This window comes from Bombina bombina, chromosome 3 (assembly GCF_027579735.1).
Source record: "Bombina bombina isolate aBomBom1 chromosome 3, aBomBom1.pri, whole genome shotgun sequence".
In the NCBI taxonomy this organism is placed as follows: Eukaryota; Metazoa; Chordata; class Amphibia; order Anura; family Bombinatoridae; genus Bombina; species Bombina bombina.
Window position 1 is genome coordinate 994,588,401 of NC_069501.1, and position 23,339 is coordinate 994,611,739.

Genomic DNA, 23,339 nt, shown 5'->3' on the forward strand with positions numbered 1-23,339 from the left:
GGACCAAGCTGTCCGTATCTGATATTGCTGGATAATTAACCATAAAAGGCACTAAAAATTCAAAAACACAGATATTACACCTCCAATTTTATTAAAAAAACAAACAAACCAAATACTACACAAAGTAGTGCATCAGTTTACATAAATGATGTAGATTTCTTCTGTCAAACAATATATGTCTGTAGACAAATAAGGTGGTTTAAATGGAAACTGCCAAGTTATACAATTGCTGTACAGGCAACAATAACGCCCACATACATGTAAATATTTCTAGAGACATACATTCCTTAGTGCTACATAACACGATCATATTCTTCACTACTGGTCTAATAGTGCTGCTGGTTTAAATCAATTTTAACTTTGCACCCTTGCTTCCTGACCCTATTTCCATCTATGTGATTAAAATATACACTATAAAATATACTGGTCTTATTTCGATATGAAAACTATAGCATGGATTTTTAAGAATGCATGATTGGGTAATAATAATTAAATCATACACCTGAAATTTCATCTTGAGATGTACTTTACACTGTTTTAACATTACTAGACTCTACAAGGCACCATGAACTTGTCCTAATTTAAAATAAAAAATTCTGTGGTGATAGCAAGCAGATAAACTATATCCTCCAATATCATGAACAATGTATGTCTGTGAAAAAGTGTTAGCATCTATTGAAGGGGAGAGTTAAAGGGACAGTCTACGCAAGAATCTTTATTGTTTCAAAAGATAATCCTTTTATTACCCATTCCCCAGTTTTGCATAACCAATAGGGTTATATTAATATACTCATCTGTGATAACCTTGTATCTAAGCCCCTGCAGACTGCCCCCTTATTTCAGTTCTTTTGACAAACTTGTATTTTAGCCAAATCAGTGCTGACTCATATGTAACTTCACGGGACTGAGCACATCATCTATATGACACACATGAACTAGCGCTGTCTAACAGTGAAAAACTGTCAAAATGCACGGAGATAAGAGGCAGACTTCAAAATTAGCATATGAGGATACCTAGGTTTAGTTTTCAACAAATACCAAGAGAACAAAGCAAATTTGAAATTTATTTAAAATTGCATGCCCTTAATTTTGACTAGACTGTCCCTTAAATGTGTTGTCCCATTTCACTGTCTTAGTTAGAAGCATTAAAGCTTTCACAACAAAGAAAACATCAATGGCTAAAGACAGGATACAATTTTCCTACATTCCTCAAATGAGATTATATATACATACACACACACACACACACAAACATACACACACCAGGTAACTGGCTAGTTAGCATGCCAATAATGCTCCGGTTATTTACCATGTACAGCAACAACATTCTACTCTAGACTTATAAGTTGCATGGTGAAGATTGAGCCATCTAAACCTTATTGCCATGATTAAATATCAGTGTGATAAAATACTGCTTTTCTGTTTAAGTTTTAAAATGTTTTCATTCGTCTCTCTCTCAACACTCAGAACAGTAAGATTAACACTAATAAACCAATACGATTTCCCTATATGAAACGTCTATTTTTTGTGTTAGAAAACGTTTGTCTTCAGACAGTAAATAAGCACGCTACGCAAACAAGGTTTTGTTTTTTTAGCAAATGTCTAAAAAGGAACAAAAAATAAATATATAATAATATGTTGTGGACTGAAAACTAACTTAGAAGAGAGGATATTGTTGTTGTAAACAAGATAGTAATATAGCTATTAAAAAGCCATAATAGAGAAATTACACGCTTTAATTTGTTAGAGCATGCAATTGTAAGACGAGACACCCTGCGCTACTATGTTTTTAACTCCCATAAAGGGGTTTAAAACACACAGTAGAAGTGCCGTTTAGGACCTGTAGCGCACTGCTGGTCCCAATTGGAAAACGCTGCTGTTCTAATCAGCAGTGCTAGTAGCATGACTCAGCTGTGTAACTAGTGGTACTAGTACTACTTATTGTGTTTAACTCATTTGTGCACATTAAACACACAGTATATGCAGCATTGGTAGTCTTAAAATTAAATGCTCAATTTATTTTATTTTTTACTATAATGGACCTTTAATGAAGATTTTTGTTATCATGAAGTAGTAGCAAAAGCATCTAGTTCTTTGTTTCTGCCTCAATGTTGGAGCCAACATGCTAATTTTTATTCTTACACAGGGATAAGGAGATAAATTACATTTATGCCACTACCTCCTCACATGTCAAATTCACTGAATTCATTATAACCATTTTCTCAAACACGGAGGAAATAATTAAAGGGATACTAAACCCAAATTTTTTCTTTCATGATTTAGTTAGTGCATGCAATTTTAAGCAACTTTCTAATTTACTCTGATGATCAATTTTATTCATTCTCTTTGTGTCTTTATTTAAAAAGCAGAAATGTAAGCCAGTCCATTTTTGTTTCAGCACCCCTGGGTAGCACTTGCTGATCAGTGTGTACATTTAGCCACCAATCAGCAAGAGCTACCCAGATGCTGAACCAAAAATGGGCCGGCTCCAAAGTGAATCTCTGCTTTTTCAAATAAAGATACCAAGAGAACGAAGAAAATGTGATAATAGGAGTAAATTACAAAGTTGTTTAAAATTGCATGCTCTATCTGAATCATGAAAGAAAAAAAATGTGGGTTTAGTGTCCCTTTAAAAGACAAATTATATTTTTTTTTCTATCTCACATTTGCATACCACATAGCGAAATGTAAAAATAAAATTTCCCTTTTTTACACTTAAAGTGTAGCACTGTTCTGGGGTCCTTGGGAGTACATCTATGCCGGATGTCACTGACGACAACAGTGCAAAACAGATACATCGCCCCACCTATAGCTGTATACAACTATATGTTAGTACCGCCTGGACATAACAGTAGGTACTTTTTATTTAAATACGCACACCAATTGCAGTATGAATTCATAACAAAAAATCTAGCTATAAATCACCATTTTATGGTGTGTGCAAGAAGCGCTCAAGAGAATGAAATTAAATCTTTTTTTTTGTACATCTCAGATCACTAAACCCTGTTCAATTTGCAAGGAAAACATCTCAAAACGAAGCACCAATCCCCACAAACTAGGAACAGTAAATGCAAGAGTAAAACCCATGTTTCGGTCTTGTGTATTTCTTATAACTGCCAATATGGAAATTCAGCACTAAACATTTATTTTACAGATGAGAAATCTGATTTCTGGCCTAAACCAACTTTAGCCGCCCATTTTATGAGGAAAAATGTACCATAAACTGTTCAACCCATTATTGCTTAATATTGGATCACATATAAATGTGATTTGTAGAAACCACCCCAATAATGCAGAATTTGCAATTTAATATAGTGTACAAACACTACACACAAATAAAAAAGTTAAGAAAGGGACTTGATGGTGTGTATGTATTAACTGCTGTTACTCCATACAATGATATTTCCTCAATCAGAATAAGAATATAGTCTTTGTTCTACTTTTAAACATGGGTCAGCAATCAGCACTTATGGAAGCGGCCTCAAAAAAGAAAAGATTCTAAATGAATCTGTTTAATTACAAAGATGTACTTACTATTAATGAGGCAGGAATACCCCCATAATGGACTGATCCTATGGTGAATACCTTATCCTGATTGCTAGGAAAAGATTCAGTTAATCCTAATGGTATATCCCTATCAGCACATAAACGTAAAACAACTGGGAGACACAAAACCTAGAAAAAGGGCTAAAAATGTCCCTGGTGATCTAGCAAGGCCCCCCTCATCTTTTCTTGTAAAATCTGCAAGCACTCTATAAGTCTAGCTCCAAATCCTCCAGTTCTTCTTCTAGTGCTTTCCTCCGTCCCAGTTTCTCTTGCTGCTCTTTGGTCGGCTGCTTGATCTCCCCAGAGTCTATTTTCTGCTGCAAGTCCTCAATTTGACGAAGCTTCTTGCGTAGATTTTTGATTTTTTTGGCCTTTTCTGCTGAAGCATTTTCACTGCCATCTTTAAGCACAGCAGGTTCTGAAATGGTGACTTTTTCCAGTTCATTTCTTGTCTCTTCCACCACCTCTCTCTCACCTTTTTCTTGCTTTCTTTTTTCTTTACGCTTCAGGTTTCTTTTTGCTGTTTTGGATAAGTTGGTCTCAGAATCAGGTTTGGATGGCTGTTGGGCTTTGCCTGCGGGGACATCTACAGGACTCATTCCAGGAGGCAAATCTGGTTTGCTTTTGAAAAACTTGACATATTTATTTTCATACCTTTAAAAAAAATAAAAAAAATAAAGGATTATCACTTAATCAGAGAAGCTGTAAATATTTTCTAAATTAAGTCATTAAAACATAAATGATTGAAGAAAACCTTAGCAGGATAATGCCTTACGCAAAACTTGGACACATTTTTCTTTTTTTCTTCATTAAAATGCAATTAAGCACTAAAAGTGCGCACTAAAGAGATTTTCTGAAACCAAATTATTACCATCCAAAGAATGACCAGACAGACCTACAGTGATCAGACCATCAGAAGACTAAGTACATCAAGCTTACATCGTTAAGGAGTAGAACAGCATCTGCATCCACAATTCAAGCCCAGATGAACCAGGAACTTCCTAACCCAGTAAGGAAAAGCATAGTCAAGAAACGACTGGCAAAGTTGCGGTTGTCATAGGATCTGTCTCTAAACCGCTCCTTCGGCAAAAAAATAAGTGTAAACTTTAGCATGGGACAAACAGTACAACAACTTCACCCGAAACACTGAATATTTTTTTGCTAAAAAAAAAAAAAAATTCAAAATTTGTACTTTTTGGTTGCAATTGTAGAGTTCATGGAAGGAGATGGCATTATAGAATAACACCACAGGGTGTACAACCATTTGTTTAAGGTTTGCCCCCTCTAGAATACTGCCCTATTCTTTAGTGGCATGCCATGCCTTGCCTTCTGACTTAACGGGACATTATACACTCATTTTTTCTTTGCATAAATGTTTTGTAGATGATCTATTTATATAGCCCATAAAGTTTTTTTTTTTAAAATAAATGTATAGTTTTGCTTATTTTTAAAGAACATTGCTCTGATTTTCAGACTCCTAACCAAGCCCCAAAGTTGTATGTGAATACCGTCAGCTACCTTCTCCAGCTTGCTCCTGTTTGTGTAAAGGGTCTATTCATATGCAAAAGAAGGTGGAGGGGGGAGTGTCTTATTTGCCACTTGCAGTGGGCTTTCCAGCTACCTTTTCAACAGAGCTAAACTAACAGGTTCTAAGTAAGTCTTTAAACAGTTTTATACTGGATTTTTATATCAGTATCTGTGCATCTTATTCTTTATAGTAGTGTCTATTACATGCAGTTATATGAAAATGAGTGTATACTGTCCCTTTAAAGCTGTATAGAATAGGTTTCATTTTACAGCAAGAGAACAATCAAACACACCTAGAAAAGCTTTGAGGTGTTTTTGAAGTCCAATGAGGACTGAGGAGGGCTAATATGCCCAACTTTACCTTTAACAAATCAGCCGATCTCAACCCTATTCATCTTTGGAAAAAGCGAAACACACTGACATCTGAAGACACGCTCTGAGATGCTCTAAAAGAGTGCTGGAATAATGTGGGTTATAAAATTCAGCACATTCATAGAGATTTAATGTCAGACTTAACCCCTTCACTACCAGGAATTTCAGAGAAGAACTTGCCCAAAATACCGGAGAATTTTTAGCATTTTTGCCAAATCAAACAGAAACAGAGCCTTGTTTGTTTTTTATTTACCTGTCAAAACTATATATATTTTTTAAGTAGACAACCCAAGGTATTGATCTACGTCCATTTTGGTATATTTCATGCCACCATTTCACCGCCAAATGCGATTACATATAGAATTTTTTTTTACAAATTTGGGGTTTCTCACTGAAATTATTTACATACCGCTTGTGCAATCATGGCATAAATGATTGTAAAAGCTTCTCTGGCATCTTCTTTGTTCAGAAATAGCAGAGATATATGGCTTTGCCATTGGTCTTTAGAAATTAGAATGCTGCTAATTGCAGCTGTGCACCAGACTTCTATTATTCCCGGCAGTGAATGATGTTATCTTAGGTGCTAGCAGACAGTCTGCCAGAGTGCAGTTTAGTTTTTTATGATTATTTTTTTTATATATACACATTTTTTCTGCAGTGTAGTGATCCTCCTTAACCCTCCCACCTCCCTGATACCCCCAAATAGCTCTCAAACCCTCCCCCTAACTGCGGCCATCTTTAGTACTGGCAGCTGTCTGCTAGTACCTATACATACATTTTCTTTTTCTGTAGTGTAGTGGTCCCCCCCACCTCCCCCTCCTGCGATTGTTAGCTAGGTACCCCCTCTCAGCCCACATATTTTTCTGTAGTGTAGCTCCCCATCTCTTCCTTCATTTTATTTTCGGCAGTGTAAGGCCATCCCACTACCTCCCCTTGCTGGACCACCCAACCGCAGATGATAGTTACAGACGGTTACAAACACAGTGTCACCGTTTCTAATGATCAGGCATCTACCTTCATATGGAACAGGAGCCCCAATCATGTTCCGGTTTCATATGCAGACAGATGCGTGGAGCTCAGGAACTTAACTACCAGGACTGCTTTAGCTTCCTGCAGCTCGGACATATATATAAGTCATGTGGTATGATAGGCAAAGTACCGTATGGTGCGTATATTATGTATATATATATATATATATATATATATATATATCCTTTTGGGTTAAGGGGAAAATGGCTAAAGGATTTCTAAGATGTTTATTAGAAAATGCAAAAATTAAAAAGATGCTTGTCTTGAAGAACTGTTGCTAGTGAGCTTGTTTTGCGCTCATACTCCTACTTTCTGTTTTGTGATACATAGGTACAATGACAAATGTATTGAACAATATATTTTACCAACTGGACTGGTTGCGACAAACTCTGTGCCTCTCGCATTCAACATAGTTTTAAAAAAACAGAACTCCACTCTGTAGAATGAATTGCAAATCAAAATTTATTATGCCAAGTACTTACACAGGAACCTCCTCCTGGGGCACATATCCATCCTTCACTTTCCTTGGCTTTCGCCAGGTGCCGTCTGGACGCTGAGTGGCTGGTATGTACTTCCCTAAAAATATTACAGAAATAAATGCTGTTATAGTTATATTTTCCTACAACTGTCACAACAGCCATTTTGTAAGAAATTATGTCCTTTGGTTTCTTATTTATCTCCTTGTTAAAAAATAATGTTGATTGCATCTCTCTTTATACAATAGTCTGGAGGTTTTAACCATTTTAATTCTTGAAAAAGCCAGTCAACACCAGTGAAAAGTATGTAGAATGTTTTTATAGGACTATGGAGATTTGTGTCACTATACAAAGAGCTGATTGGCATAACGTTGCAATAGTTGCTCATATTTACTCGCCTTTGCTTCAGCTAGTGGCTCTGCTCAAGAGCCGTTATTGATGCTTGTCAAACACTTTGTGACGTCAGTCTGTATGCGAGTCCTTTCAGATAGAGCAGCAATTTAAAACAACTTTCTAATTTACTTCCGTTAACAAAAATATACACATTCTTTTTATATTTACACGTTTCAAGTCACCAACTCCTACTGAGCATGTGCAAGAATTAACAAAATATACACATTTACATTTGTGATTGGCTGATGAATGTTTTGGGAGCCGACTAACTTAGAGCCGAGTCACAGCTCATAAAAGTAAATATTTATCCATTTCGACCTTCCTTGTACCCTTTAATAGACTTCACTATTGTATCTCTCTCCCTCTATCCTGTGAGGTATATAAACATTATTACAAATCAACATTTGGGACATTATCTTCTCTGAATTTATGTCTCTTATGGGCTCTCTCTGCTGACCTCTATTGGACTTCACACATATCCTTTTATTTTGGGTTGTATACACTTAAGTTTTGGGTTTTATTTGTTTTCACAATATTTTAGTTTACCTTCTGTTTTGTATAAAGGTGCGAAGAACTCCCTAGCCAAGAGACATCCTGAGTTGGCTGGAGGAGGTACTGGCCTAACTAGTTAGGTTAATATATTTTTACAGTTGGAACTAGTGTGTATAGACTGCTAAGAGTGGAAGCTGAAGTTCCGGAGGTTGCTGAGAGTGGAACTAAGAAGGGTCAGCACTTCTGGGCAGTGCAAAATGGAACTTTGGGAGCCAGCAGTCAGCAGATCCTGAGAGAACCTTGGACCAGAGATCAGTCCCTAAAGATAAAAGGCCCACAAGCAGTCTGGGAACACTGGCCCATCAGAGAGTGAGACCCCAAAATATATTCGTTTTAATATAGTAGTACAATTTGTTTTTGTACTCTGTGCATGTTTATGTTATTTTTTTTCCTACGCAACTCGTGTAACAGTTTTAATTCCTGTACACAATATAACATCTTTTTATTCACCACTTATGTGTATGTCTCGATTCTGTCACCTGTTCCCTAGCGAATATCTTACACTGATGGCATTGTCTGCAAAGTGATTGCCTTTTTTGGCTTTATCTTAGAAATGAGGGGTTGCATGTCAGTGGCATTGGGATAGAGATATTCCCAGTGCCACAAACAATGAACCTGTGGACACTTCCTCACTGCAAGTGATGTCATTACACAAAGAGTAAAAGGCACCATGCAAGGAGCGAAATGCCTGAGTCATTGCAGCGAGTGTCATCCCGAAACTACAAACCACAATGAAATAGCACAAACATTATTATTACTATTAATAGCGTTATTTATAAAGCCCTTCAGAGAGTCTGCTAGCACAGCAAGGAAACACATTTACACAGACAGGGTGCTGAGGGGCCCGATCACAAGATGTAAAAATCTACATTAAATTAATGAATTTAACATATGGCAGAGAACTACCTGGTAGATAGTGGTCTCTAATTCAACCTTTTGTTTGCCACACCCAAGTGATGTGCTGATTTCCATCAACTATAAACTTGCTAAGAGACATGGTACTCCAATGTGTTTGTTACGTTCAAAATAGTTTTTGTTGTTTTATTTGTGCTAAAACCGCAAAAGATATTGCTGTTAGATAAACCTCTTTTTCTTGCATGGCCTCTGTCCATCAACAGACCTTTGACAGTTGTCTGTATCAACCAGTGAAAATTAATACAGCAAAAAAAGCATTATCCGTTAGATTTAATTTAAACAGTGAGACAAGGCCAGTGAGATATTCAAGAATGACTTTAATTAATATCAGAATTATTCTGAAATTGAGAGTTGGGGGCACAACTTGGCTGATTTTACTGACCAACCAGCTAAAATGTATGCCAATATGAAGCCATAATTAACGATTACATGTATTCAATGTTTATTGCACAATTTATTTAATAATAAATCAATTTATGTTAAACTATGCAATCAATCTGTGCTTTGGATAGCTTAAGTAACATTTATAAATAACAGAAAATGTTATAATATTACTAAGTATTACAACGCTCATAATGCCGGGTAGCAACATTTTCTGTGGAGGATAGAAGAGAAAGGAGAGAGACGCGCGAGATATAAAAAAAAAATAATTCTAGTCTATATTTTTTGAAAACAACAATTATTACCTCTCTGATAACTGTACTATCTTCCTGATGGTTCTATGAATACAAAAGTATTACAAAATTATTAAAACTACATTTAGGCTGCATGTATAAGCTGCATTATAATATATATATATATATATATATATATATATATATATATATATATATATATATATATATATATATATCAATATATTTGTAAAAGTATTTCTAATGTTCTATTTAAATGTAATATTTGAATTATGCAATATTTGAAATAGAAAAATTATAACTATATATTTGTATTATGTATCAATTTACCAAATTGCCTTCCACATGAACTATTGAACTTCTGAATAGTATTTGTTAAATCGAATGAGTTACATTCAAAATTTTGGATGTGGATAGTCAATCTAAATATGAACATTTGAAAACTAAAGTAACATTTAAAGACTGGAAATAAAGAATGAAAAATTACCAAATTTTAATGAATTTTCATTCTTATTAACATTCAATTGTCCAAAACAAATGTCCACAGGATTACTTGTTCTACCAAGAGGATTGCACTTTCACCACATTCACCCATCCTTTATGGGGAGAACCAGAATGAACACAGTGGATGACAGTGACCTTTCACACCACCAGGCACCAATGTAAATGTTGATACTCTGGCCTCTGTGAGGCATAGGAAAGAAAACACACAAAAACAACCATAATTTATGCTTACCTGATTAATTAATTTCTTCCATGGTAGTAAGAGTCCACGATCCATTACTCCTGGGAATTACCTTCCCTAACATTAAGAAGAGATTCCCAAACTCCAAGAAATCTATATAACCCCTCAGACCTCTATGGTAGTTAGTCTGCAGTGTAGACAAGCAAAAAAGGTAGGAGATAAGAAATAAAGAGTCAAAAATATATAGGAGCTGGGAAAAAGATGTGTCATAACAAAGAACCATCACCAAATAAAAAGGTCTCGGACTCTTACCACCATAAAATAAATTAATTTATCAAGTAAGCATGATTTATGGGTTTTTTTTCCATAAAGGTGGTAAGAATCCATTACCCCTGGGAATCAGTACCAAAGCTGTGGAGAGCCCACGAGTAATAAAAGGATAGAGTGGGATAAGAAATATTTTCCATAAGGAAACTAAATCCACAACCCTAAAAGGAAAGTACATATATATTTTCATTTTTCCCCATGTATTAAACAGGCAAAATAACACAAAAACAACAGCCTGGAGGACCTTTCTACCAAAAGCTGCCTCAAAAGAAGTGAAAACATCAAAATGGTAGAATTTAGTAACAGTATGCAAAGACGTCCAAAGTAGCTGCCTTGCAAATCTGTTCAACAGAAACTTATTCTTAATGGTTGGCATAAGTCACAGTTGTGACACTGTCTGACTGGAACTGGAGAAAAAGATTCTCCTTTCAGAACCGGCCAAGCTTGAAGAGTTCTGAAAATTGCACAAAGTTGTAAAATGTTTATAGGCAACCTTGCCTAGAAAGAAGCCCACAATCCCAGTGCTCTCAGAGACCCACAAAAAAGCTCCTCATCCTGAAATACTTACATTTGTGGAGATAACAGACCATATAGAATGAGCAAATGAAGCCACTCCACAAAATAGGCTGAAGATCCAGATACCAAGACAGAGGCTGTCTTGTTTAGAAATCTAGAAAAAAAACTGAGACATAGAAAGATCTCCCACTGTCGAAGCATACAAAGCTGAAGAGGTCTCCTATGAAAATGTGCAAATGGAATAGCACCCGATGCAGTAATAATAAGACCTAGAACCTCCACACAAAGAGCAACAGTGGATAACTGGGGGAATCAACAACTTAGAAAGGCTAAAACCAACTTTAGTTTTCTTTGATCTGATAGATTCAGTTGCCATGAGATTGTCTTTCTTGAACCCCAGAAAAACAGATAAATTGCAAGTGATCAAAAAGAACCTTGACTTCCATACATATTTTATCTAAAGGACTGTCCTTCTCCCCTACCCCATCTCTTGATACATTTGAGTTAATAAAATACCTACACCTATTTTGTAGAAAACTGGCCTTGAAAAGACTGTATAAAATGCATAATGACAGTGTCACTGATGATCTACGAACCCTTGATGTCCAAATAGAACTGTGGAATGAGAGTGAGGGATGTGATTCCCCAAAAAGGGAAGAATTTCTTGATAAACTCAAAATCAAGTCCAGATTTATGCCACCACTCAATAAGATCCCCCAGATGGAGGTATTTCTGAGAATGGTGATGGAACATTTCTTGCAAATCAAAGAGACCAATATCTCTAACATAAAGATGAAATCTTAGCATTAAATAAAATTAATTAATGGGAAGATAGCCTCGTCAAACAAGGGTGGCAACATTGTTATTTGGGAAGCCAAAAGACAACTCATGGACAAGAAATGTTATAAAACATTTTCTAATCCTGCTGCCCAATTTTTGACCAAATACATCACTATAATTGACAATGCAAAACGAGAAGGTCTAATTAGCCAGAAAGAATGGAGGTTTCTACAAGTTAAAAACCCGAGAGTAGCAACATTGTATCTCCTCCCGAAAGTTCATAAAAACAAAAGTCACCTGGATGACCAATCGTATCCAGTATTGACAGTGCATGTGAACAAGCTAGTAGATTTTTAGATCTATACCTGAGAGACATAGTGTGGTCCCTACCATCTTTTGTTAGAGATACAATGGATATTCTCAGGAAAATTAATGAACTATCAGTTGAACAAGGGGACACTCATAACATCCAATAGACCTCCTCTCACATGTTCCGGTCAGGAATTTTTATGACACCTATCCTAAAGAGCCGACAGCAGCCTCATGTAAACAGTGAATCTTTTCTTGTATTATAGATTCACTGTTTACTGTTGCGGTCTCTGCTGCATGTTTCCTCTCTGTCAGACCCCTAGCCCAAAGGAGCATTTGAGGGTTGCTATTAGATACAGCAAGTCAAAAGTTTTACAGCAACCCTCAAATGCTCGTTTGGGCTAGGGGTCTGACAGAGAGGAAACATGCAGCAGAGACCGCAACAGTAAACAGTGAATCTATAATACAAGAAAAGATTCACTGTTTACATGAGGCTGCTGTCGGCTCTTTAGGATAGGTGTCATAAAAATTCCTGACCGGAACATGTGAGAGGAGGTCTATTGGTAATGCTCTCTGGGTCAGGTTTCAGATGTCTGCATGTACTCTGTGAGAATGTTTGAGTGAGTACACTGCTGCTGGTTTTCCTTTGTAAAATAAATCTACACATACATATCTGTGCATATTGTAGCATTATGTTTATAAGTGCTCTTCCATCTTACACAGTTGTTTAAAAGATTATTATATATACACACACACACACACTATATATATATATATATATATATATATATATATATATATATATATATATATATATATATATATATAGTGTGTGTATGTATAGATCTCTCTCTCTATATATATATATATATAAATAAATGTGTGTATGTGTATATATATATATATATATATATATATATATAAGTGTGTGTGTATATATATATATATATATATATATATATATATATATATATATAAAATATGGAATAGAACAAGATCATGAAAATCATAGGCAGTAATCGTGATGCATCGCGATGCATCGTAGAATCGAATCGTATCGAATCGTTACGATGATAATCGTAATCGAATCGAATCGTGAGACAAGTGAAGATGCGCAGCTCTACATAACATGTGACGTGGAATCCTTATACATGTCAATTAAGCATGAAAATGGGTGTAAAGCAGTCAAATATTTAGTATGGAATCTACGGAAAAACAAAATGAATTTATTTTGACTCTTCTTAAATTTGTTCTAAAACATAATTATTTCGTATTCAATGACAATTTCTATCTACAAATAGAGGGCACTGCAATGGTTAGTATCCATGGCATATCTTAAGGATATTACTAGTTCCGGTCCACTGTAAGGACAGCATCTGCTGCATTATATCCTGTGGTTTTAATATGTAGTATTATATATTATAATATACTAATCTAACACACTAATTTTTATTTGTCTTACTTTCTTTTGCTTAAAAGACCTCTTGATCATTGTTTAAGGTACGGATAGTGATTAGTTTAACTATCAAATTTTGAAATACCAGTCTTTAACTTCGAATTCTATTTATCATCAAACCGCAATTCAACAATATTGTGGAAGTACTGAACGAGTACATAGTACTGTATTAATGTGGGATTGTCATATACACTCACAACGATCCACTACGATTACTTACAGATATACTCTTTATTATATTTATTGGCTAACACTCCAATGAACTCACACAGATCGTTTTGTTATTTGCATATTTCTGAATCTGTCATATTGAGCATTGCGTGCACGCAAACATAGCTCTCCAACGTTTACAATCAAGTGACCGACATCTATCCAATGATAGGAGGACTTTCACTATTGGTCCGCTTCAGGGGTGTGTACCCTTTCGTACCCCTGATTGACTAATGAAACACTACTTAGCCAGGAAGACTTTCCCATGTCGGGTTAGCCTTTGATAAAGCCGGGTACAGCGAAATGCGCATCAGGCGCTCTGTGAGACCAGCAACCTAATATATTTGGGATTCAATGGTTAAGTCAGGGGCCCCAAAATTTCTAGTGGCAGCCCTGGTCAGAATCATCAGAAAAACTAACAAACTAAATGAAAGCAGCAGTAGAAACATCAGCAATAGCTAGTCTGAAAAGATAACCTGCCTGAAACAAGCCCTACTATAAAAGGATTCCAGTTACCTATCCAAAGGGACTTCAAAAAAGTACTATCCTCCAGAGTGATAGCAGTAAATTTCTCAATATAAGAAGCAGGAATATACATTCTCTTAAAGTGATTGTAAAGTTAAGCTATACGCTCAACAATATTTGTGACAAAAAAAACATAAATGAAGGACACTTTCATTGATTAAAATCATTGTAGACGCTAAAATATATGTAGAGCAAAGCACATTTTCTATGTTAGACCAAGAGAAAAAGGAAACAAATGTATCCAAGAGACATTTTACAATTTCTTTTTTTTTTTTTGTCTGCAGCTATATTCTAAAACTTTAAAAATGGCTTTACTCTCCAATCGAACTGGTGCTTTAGTGCAACTGTAATTGAATATTAATTTAAAAATGACCTGCACTAAACAACAAATCTCATCAAAGAAAGTGAAAAAAAACCTCTGCCTCTGGGTGGATGGAAGACATTTTTATTTTGACTTTACAGTCCCTTTAAAGATGTGCAGATATATTTAAATGTAAAATAAATTGAAAAATGTGAAGTATTGAGTCTTAAGAAGGGAGTAAAAAGTGACAAGTCAAAAACTTTATTTCCACATTTTAAAAACATTAAATGGAATATCACTGCTGATAAGTTAGGGAAAGTATATTTTTATAAAATTGTGACAAATACTAGTAATATTTTTTTATATAAGATGACAACATTTATTATAAGCTAAAAAAACTAAACCAAACCATTAAAAAAAACTCTAAAGTGCAAAATTTAGAGTCAGCAGTTTCAGGGGGGAAACTCCTATCATCATTTTATCCGTAAATGATAAAGGCTACGTTTTATACAGCTATCGAGTGCTCCTGAAAAGTTCTTTGTATCGAGTTTAGTGATTGGATGAAGTGAGCACTAGAAAGTGTATCACAGATCGGGAGTCTTCAGGCTTGTTTCTATAGTGCACACGTGACCAGAGTCAGATGACGTCACACGCCAAGGGAGTTAGGACGAGAGTACAGGGACGGACCGGCTTGGAGCTGGAGCGGTAACGCAATTCTTCCTAAGGAACCTTTGTGGCATGCCCGGAAGATACAGAGGGCCGCAAGTATAACCGGATATTCGTCCATCTGTAAGTACAATCCCAAGAACCCCAGGCTTATTAATGGTGTTGTGTGTGTACACTAACTTCTGGCTCATTCATGTTATTTGTCCAGGATTGTTTAAATGCCTGCCTTTTTTATGTGAATTGCAGAAGTAGGTGCTTTACATTGGTTTGTCTTTAGTAAGCAAGTAACAGAAATAAAATCGTCAAAGACAAAAGTGTTAAAGAAAGTAGAATGTGTGAATTAATTTTCCATATATAACAGCGTGATAGGAAAAACACAGGGTGGAGGACTGAAGCTTGCTTTGAGAAAGAATTCAATTTACTTAGCCTTCCACACCTTTTTTTTCACATTTGTGCTTGTTGCGTGCATAAATTTTAAAGCAATATAACCATTATATAAATCATAATAAAACGTAATCCAAAGTAGCTAATGAGATTTCCAATTGAGTTAGACAGGGAATGTAAACTGATAAAAGATGGGGATAATACTGATTAAGTTTCAACCAAATCAGGAACTTTAAAATATTAAAATACAGTGGAGTGAAGTGTCATTAGATTTAATTTACCTTAGTTAATTAAAAACAGTGAATAAAAGGAACAGTCAACACCAACATGTTTGTTATTTAAAAAGAAAGATAATTCCTTTATTACCCATTCCCCAGTTTTGCATAACCAACAGTTATAATAAAACATGTTTTACCTCTGTAATTACCTTGTATCCAAGCCTCTGCAAACTGCCCCCTTATTTCAGTTCTTTAGAAAGACATGCATTTTAGCCAGTCAGTGCTGACTCCTAGGTAACTTCACGTGTGTGAGCTCCATGTTATCTATGACACACATGAACTAACACCCTCTAGTGGTAAACAAATGACAAAATGCATTCAGATTAGAGACTACAAGAATACCAAGAGAACAAAGCAAAATAAGTGATAAAATTAAATTGGAAAGTTGTTTAAATTTACATGTCCTATTTAAATCATGAAAGTTTATTTTGGACTTGAATGTCCCTTTAAATAGCCATACAAACTATTTTAAGCTCTAGCCAAATGTACATTGTGATAATCACTGCCTAAATACAGAATCCCAAGGAAATGTGACAAAAGCATGTATCAAATCTACCCTCAAAGCCAAATTTTTTCGTTAACCCTTTCCTGCCGAGGATAAAGCGTCTACATCGGAAAAACTGTTCCGATGTAGACAAATTGAAATCACACGATCGCAAGATTTCAATTATTGGATCGGGTCTGGGGGGGCATCCCTATAATGCTAGCAATGCCCTCCAGACCGCGATCAAATTCAGGAAGCTCAGAAGGCTTCAGGACAGCCGTTAGCTATGACGTTGTATTCTGACATAACAGCGCTAAAGCCCAGCGCCGTTTGGACGAAATACAATGGCATAACGGCGGTAAAAGGTTAATGATTCTCATAAAGCATGTAATTTGAAACACCTTTCCAATTTACTACTATTATGAATTTGCTTTGTTCTCTTGCTATCCTTTGTTGAAAAGAATAACTAGGTAGACTCAGGGGGTAGCAAACCACTACAGGGAACTCACTACGGATTGGTTGCTGCACATATATGCCTCTTGTTTTTGGCTTACTTGATGTGTTCAGCTAGCTCCCAGCTAGTTCAGCATTGCTGCTCGTTTAACAAAATATGCCACAAGAACAAAGCAAAACTGACAACAGACATAAGTTAGAAAGTTGTTTAAAATTGTATGTTCTATCTGAATCATGGGGGGGGGAAAAAAAAAAAAAAAAAAAAAAAAAAGGAGGTTTCATGTCTATATACAGTAGATGTAAAAAGTCTACACACCCTGTTAAAATAGACAAAGATAAATCATTTTAGAACTTTTTCATCCTTTAATGTGACCTATAAACTACACAACTCAATTGAAAAACAAACTGAAATCTTTAAGGTGGAGGGAAGTAAACCAAAAAAACAAGGGTTGCACCGATACCTATACCAAGTATTTGCATGAGTACTTGTACTCGTGCAAATGCACCGATACTTAAACCGATACCTCCAATTTCTACCCATATTCCTGTTCTGCCAATACAAATTGCTGTTATTTGTATTATTGTACGTCAGAGCAGTGCTCCAAAAGCTGCTATACTATACAGCTGGAAGCTTACCTGGGAGAGATCACTGTACCTCATTCAGGCAAACCCCTGAAGTACTGGGCAGTTAATAAACTAAGATTTAATGGCCCAAAAATATCTTTCTGACCCATTCAGTAGTGTGAAAAGTGAAAGACTGTTCAGCTTAGGTGTCAAACGTCCTTACTGATAGCAGAAACAGACTTATAGCTGAACATGCAGAGATGCTTCTGTTCCTTTATAAGAACTTGACACTAACTTTTGAAAAAATATTCCAATTGCTAGATTACCTGATATACTGCTAGTTCTCATCTTGCACAATTATGCTCAAAACATACTGTACTCTGAGGAACACCCTTAGCCAGGGCTAGACTGGGAATAAAAAGCAGCCCTGGAAAAATATGAAGACTAGCCCTATTTTCTGTTGAGTCAGTAGAATGAAAATGCCCCATTTTTCTCAAAGGGGATTACTGAATGCTCCTTCCTCAATATTATTTTCAGAATTAACTTATATTACTTTGTATCAAGTACAAATGTCAGATTGATGAGTTATATAGGCACCCTACAACCCAATTGCATCTAGTAATCACCCCTTTAAATTGTAGCTTTCCAGCCCCAGCTGCTGCAGCGGTTATTTATTGATAATATATTTTATTGTAATATTTTCATTTATAAACATATTCTGCGAACTTTGTGACAACAAACACATAAAACTTTTATTATTTCAAAATGTCTTTTGAGATACAGTTCATAAGAAGTGATCTTAAATCATTAGTCTGTATTGTGCTTGGTAAACTGTCACGACATAAAAAAGTATCGGTACTTGTACTCGGTCTTAAAAAAATGGTATCGGTGCAACCCTAAAAAAAACTAAAATAATGTGGTTGCATAAGTGTGCACACCCTCTTATAACTGGGGATGTAACTGTGTTCAGAATTAAGCAATCACATTCAAAACCATGTTAAATAAGAGTCATCACACACCTGCCATAATTTAAAGTGCCTCTGATTAACCCTGAATAAAGTTCAGCTGTTCTAGTAGGTCTTTCCTGACATTTTCTTAGTCACATCCTACACAAAAGCCATGGTCCGCAGAGAGCTTCCAAAGCATCAGAGGGATCTCATTGTTAAAAGGTATCAGTCAGGAGAAGGGTACAAAAGAATTTCCAAGGCATTAAATATACCATGGAGCACAGTGAAGACAATCATCATCAAGTGGAGAACATATGGCACAACAATGACATTACCAAGAACTGGATGTCCCTCCAAAATTGATGAAAAGACAAGAAGAAAACTGGTCTGGGAGGCTACCAAGAGGCCTACAGCAACATTAAAGGAGCTGCAGGAATATCTGGCAAGTACTGGCTGTGTGGTACATGTGAAAACAATCTCACGTATTCTTCATATGTTTGGGCTTAGGGGTAGACGGAAGCCTTTTCTTACGAAGAAAAACATCCAAGCCCAGCTAAATTTAGCAAAAACACATCTGAAGTGTCCCAAAAGTATGTGAGAAAAGGTGTTATGGTCTGATGAAACTAAGGTTGAACTTTTTGACAATAATTCCAAAAGATATGTTTGGAGCAAAAACAACACCATACCCACAGTGAAACATGGTGATGGCAGCATCATGCTTTGGGGCTGTTTTTCTACAGCTGGAACTGGGGCCTTATTCAAGGTAGAGGGAATTATGAACAGTTCCAAATACCAGTCAATATTGGCACAAAACCTTCAGGCTTCTGCTAGAAAGCTGAACATGAAGAGGAACTTCATCTTTCAGCATGACAACGACCCAAAGCATACATCCAAATTAACAAAGGAATGGCTTCACCAGAAGAAGATTAAAGTTTTGGAATGGGCCAGCCAGAGCCCAGACCTGAATCCAATCGAAAATCTGTGGGGTGATCTGAAGAGGGCTGTGCACAGGAGATGCCCTCACAATCTGACAGATTTGGAGTGTTTTTGCAAAGAAGAGTGGGCAAATCTTGCCAAGTCAAGATGTGCCATGCTGATAGACTCATACCCCAAAAGAGAGAGTGCTGTAATAAAATCAAAAGTTGCTTCAACAAAGTATTAGTTTAAGGGTGTGCACACTTATGCAACCATATTTTATTTTTACTTCCCTTCACCTAAAAGATTTCAGTTTGTTTTTAATTGAGTTGCATAGTTTATAGGTCACATTAAAAGGTGGAAAAAGTTCTGAAATGATTTATCTTTGTCTCATTTTTTTACATCACAGAAACCGGCCATTTTAACAAGGGTGTGTAGACTTTTTATATCCACTGCACTATATATGCCCAAGGTAAAGGAGACACCAATCTGTTCAACTACTCTAGTCTAATAGGGCTACAATAGTTGAAAAAGACTATTGACCCTCAGTGGTGTGGATTTAAAAAAAAAAAAAAAAAAAAAAAAAAAATCTCGTCTAAGGATATAAAGTGGTAGCCCAATCTACTTATCCTGAAGCAAAAAAAAAAAAAAATGGATTATATACAAGACACTGCTAATTCATTTGAGACATATAGATAACATTGTGCTCACTCCCATGGAGTTGTGCAGATTAAAGCACTAATTAGCTACAATGCAAGTCAATGGATAATAAATAGCCCTGAGATAAGGAGGCAGTCTGCAGAGGCTTAGATACAAGGTAATCACAAAGGTAAAACACACACACATATATACTTTTTATTTTTTATTTAGTCAGTCTGTTAGATTTTATATGAAGAATCATGTAGGAGTGTGAAAGTACATAATAGCTAAATACTACTTACATACAACCCAACATTTTCTCCCATGCTTCAGATAGAGAATGCAGTTTTTAAAAACAACCTTACTTCATTTAGCAAATGTATTTAATTCCTTTGCCGTTATTTGTTGGAGTAGTATTGCACTACAGGAAGCTAGCTAAACTCTGAGAATATATGTGTAGCCAATCAGCAGCGCATTGCTGCTCATGAGCATACCTATGTATTCTTTTCAACAAAAGATACCAAGAGAACAAACAAAATTAGATAATAGATGTGAATTGGAAAGTTGTTTAAAATGTTATGCTGTATCTGAATCTTGAATTTTTGGGTTTTTTTTTTCTTGTTATCCTTTGTTAAAAAGCAGGAATGTAAGCTCCTCGGGAGTGTGCCCATGTTTGCAGCACTTTATGGCAGCAATCTTGCAACAATGTTATACATTAGCAAGAATTTTAGATGGCAGCACTATTTCCTGTCATGTAGTGCATCAGGCATGTGCACGCTACTTACATACCTCTTCAACAAAGAATAACATGGAAACTAAGCAAATCTGATCATAGAAGTGAATTGGAAACTTTTAAAAAAATTATATCTTTAACTGAAAGAAAAATATTGGGTTCCATGGCCCTTTAATATTTTCACATATTAAGACAACAGCCTTTCACCAGCTTCGTTCTACAAACTTACTCAAAGTTAAGCAACAGCCTTGATAAAGACCATTATAGGTCAAAAAATGCATAGGCTGTTTGAACCAACCAGTGAGTACCTTTTTTCCTCTTTTTATTCCTCTTTTTTGCAGAGTTGTGCTATTTTCCCCTTAAAGAGAGGATGTCTTGTATCTAAGCTCCATTGAATCTTTTCAGCTGTGGATTTTTTAAGGACTTTGAGTTGAACTTTTAGTGCCGGCACGTACCTTTATTTGACCTGGTCAACCTAAGGTAACTTTAGGGATTTTTTGCAGACCCATTGATGTACATTTGTGTTACCCTTTTAGATTCTATGTTTGTTAGCTGTTTGGAGACACAATATGCCATTGATCCTTTTTTAAAGGAACTCCCCATTTATTAGTTTTTTTCTGTGTTGTAGGGTAGGATGATTGTGCAATGTCATACAATGAATATAGCAGGATGACGGAGAAGCCTTACACAATGTATACAGCAGGGTAACAGAGGGGTATCAGAACCAGACATCCCAACCTGCAAAAACTCATTTCAGGGAGGTGAATTCTCCCGCTACTGCGCCGCCACCCCCTCCCAGTTTTATACTGGACACCTTGAAACCCTAAATAAGATAGAGCCTTATTAAATTAGCTTACCACTAAAGTCACATAAAAAAGTAGCTTTATTGCACAACCACATACAACAAACCTATTTTCCAGTGATCCTACGCTTGTTGAATGCTCAAATTGTTTAGAATACAAAGTTTAATTATGTGCAGTAAATAAGGTAGTATTTGTGTTTTATTTTATTAGAATCAGTGGGGGCTTTTTGGTTACTGATGCATGCTTTGAGGGTTCTATAACATCCCAGCAACTACAGGCATTCCTTAAAGAAACACTTTTCTGGCTTTGGGCCACATTGGATCATAGTACTTGGAGTTTCAGGGAGATTGCATTCCATTTGCTGGCATCAGGGAGCCACTATTACAATCAGGGAGACTCCCTGAACTTCATCGAGACTTGGGATGTCTGCAGAACAAACACTGAAGCAAGATGCACAGATCTCACAGACTAGCCTGAAGGTGGGATGTCATGACTGACAGGCTAAACTTGTGTAATGCTAACACAGGGTTGCATGGCAGAGGCATGTCATACAATATAATCAAGAGGAGAGTAAGATGTCACACCATATACAGAGATAGGTGATGAACGGTGACAATATCCATATGTGTTGGGCAGTTGGCCTGTCACCAAATGCACCATAGCATCACGAATGACTATCTTAAAAAAGAAGAATGGAATGAATAAATGCTTTACAAACAAAACAGCAAGGTAAGAGAAATGTGTGAGAAATCTGGAGAACCTATGAGGCTCACATTTCATTCAGCAGAGGTGTCATGTAACGACCATAACTGGCACAAAGCACAACACTGATGGAAGAGTATCACAATACACAGTAGAGTAGTACACTTTACGCAGCAGACGTACGTTACAGTATACAGCAGAAAGTCGGTGACATTTCCTTACGAGGGGAAATCATAATTTATCACAAAGAAAGAGATGCGGCAATATTTTACACACGGAATTAGAAGCGCACGTGTTGTAATGATGCAGAAACACACAATACGAATTATATACAAATTTAATAACTGGCACATTACTACGTCGTGCAATATAACATGGCGCACTGTGCATGAAAATGACAAATTAGCGCTTTCAGTCTCCGCTCCTAATAATTCTTACCAGATTCATCGGTCACATAGGAGCTCGCCATCTTGGTCCTCTCACCACGATGACTTCCGCCAACCCCCTCTATGGTGACGTCAGAAAAGGGGCGGTAAATAGTCGACAAGTAGCAATTGCGAATCTGACGCTTGTTTGATTGACGGATCTGCCGCTTCTCACATCCGTACTTGTCTGAAGGATGCTCTGTTTGCTTAGTATAGAGGTGTACTACCAGATGTTTATCTGTTTACATTATGTGTAGTCTGCATTATTACCAATACCCAGCTCTGTTTCATGCCACAGCAAAAGAAACTACGATAAAAGATTAAAATACTTTTCGATATGCGTGTTCCTGTCTGGACTGCAAAACAATACACATTTCGCTAACAAAATAATAGTAGAAATGCTTTTTAACCTTTTAAAGCCGTTATGCCGTTCCATTCCGTCATAATTAGACTGGGCTTTAAAGCCGTTATGACGGAATGGAACGTCATAACTAACGGCTGTCCTGAAGCCTTCTTTGCTTCAGGGATTTAATCGCGGTCTGGAGGGCGTTCCTAGGATTGTAGGGACGCCCCCCAGATGCGATCCAATAATTGAAATCTCGCGATCGTATGCACGATCGCGTAGTTTCAATTTGTCTACATCGGAACAGTTGTTCCGATGTAGGCACTTTAACCCTGTCACGAAAGGGTTAAAATAAAGTGTTTGTATTTATTTAGCCACAGATAACCTCGCAGTTGGGGATTGGTGGGAGAGAATTCCCCTATTGGCTTTTGTGTGTATGAGAGATAGCA

General features: G+C 36.4%; 1 protein-coding gene across 2 annotated transcripts; it reads right to left on the minus strand.

The window, feature by feature from the left end:
• Positions 1-74: 74 nt before the first annotated feature.
• On the minus strand, positions 75-22,614 carry PYM1 (PYM homolog 1, exon junction complex associated factor). Of its 2 annotated transcripts, XM_053708135.1 has the most exons (3): positions 22,561-22,614; positions 6,957-7,050; positions 75-4,200 (listed from the first exon to the last, which is right to left on the minus strand). In XM_053708135.1, exons 1-3 carry the CDS (start codon positions 22,589-22,591, stop codon positions 3,753-3,755), a joined length of 573 nt encoding a protein of 190 aa, XP_053564110.1. In that variant the 5' UTR covers positions 22,592-22,614; the 3' UTR covers positions 75-3,752. The 2 variants fall into 2 exon arrangements, with proteins under 2 accessions (XP_053564110.1, XP_053564111.1); XM_053708136.1 differs by lacking the exons at positions 6,957-7,050; positions 22,561-22,614 and adding an exon at positions 4,486-4,602.
• Between the last annotated feature and the right edge of the window lie 725 nt (positions 22,615-23,339).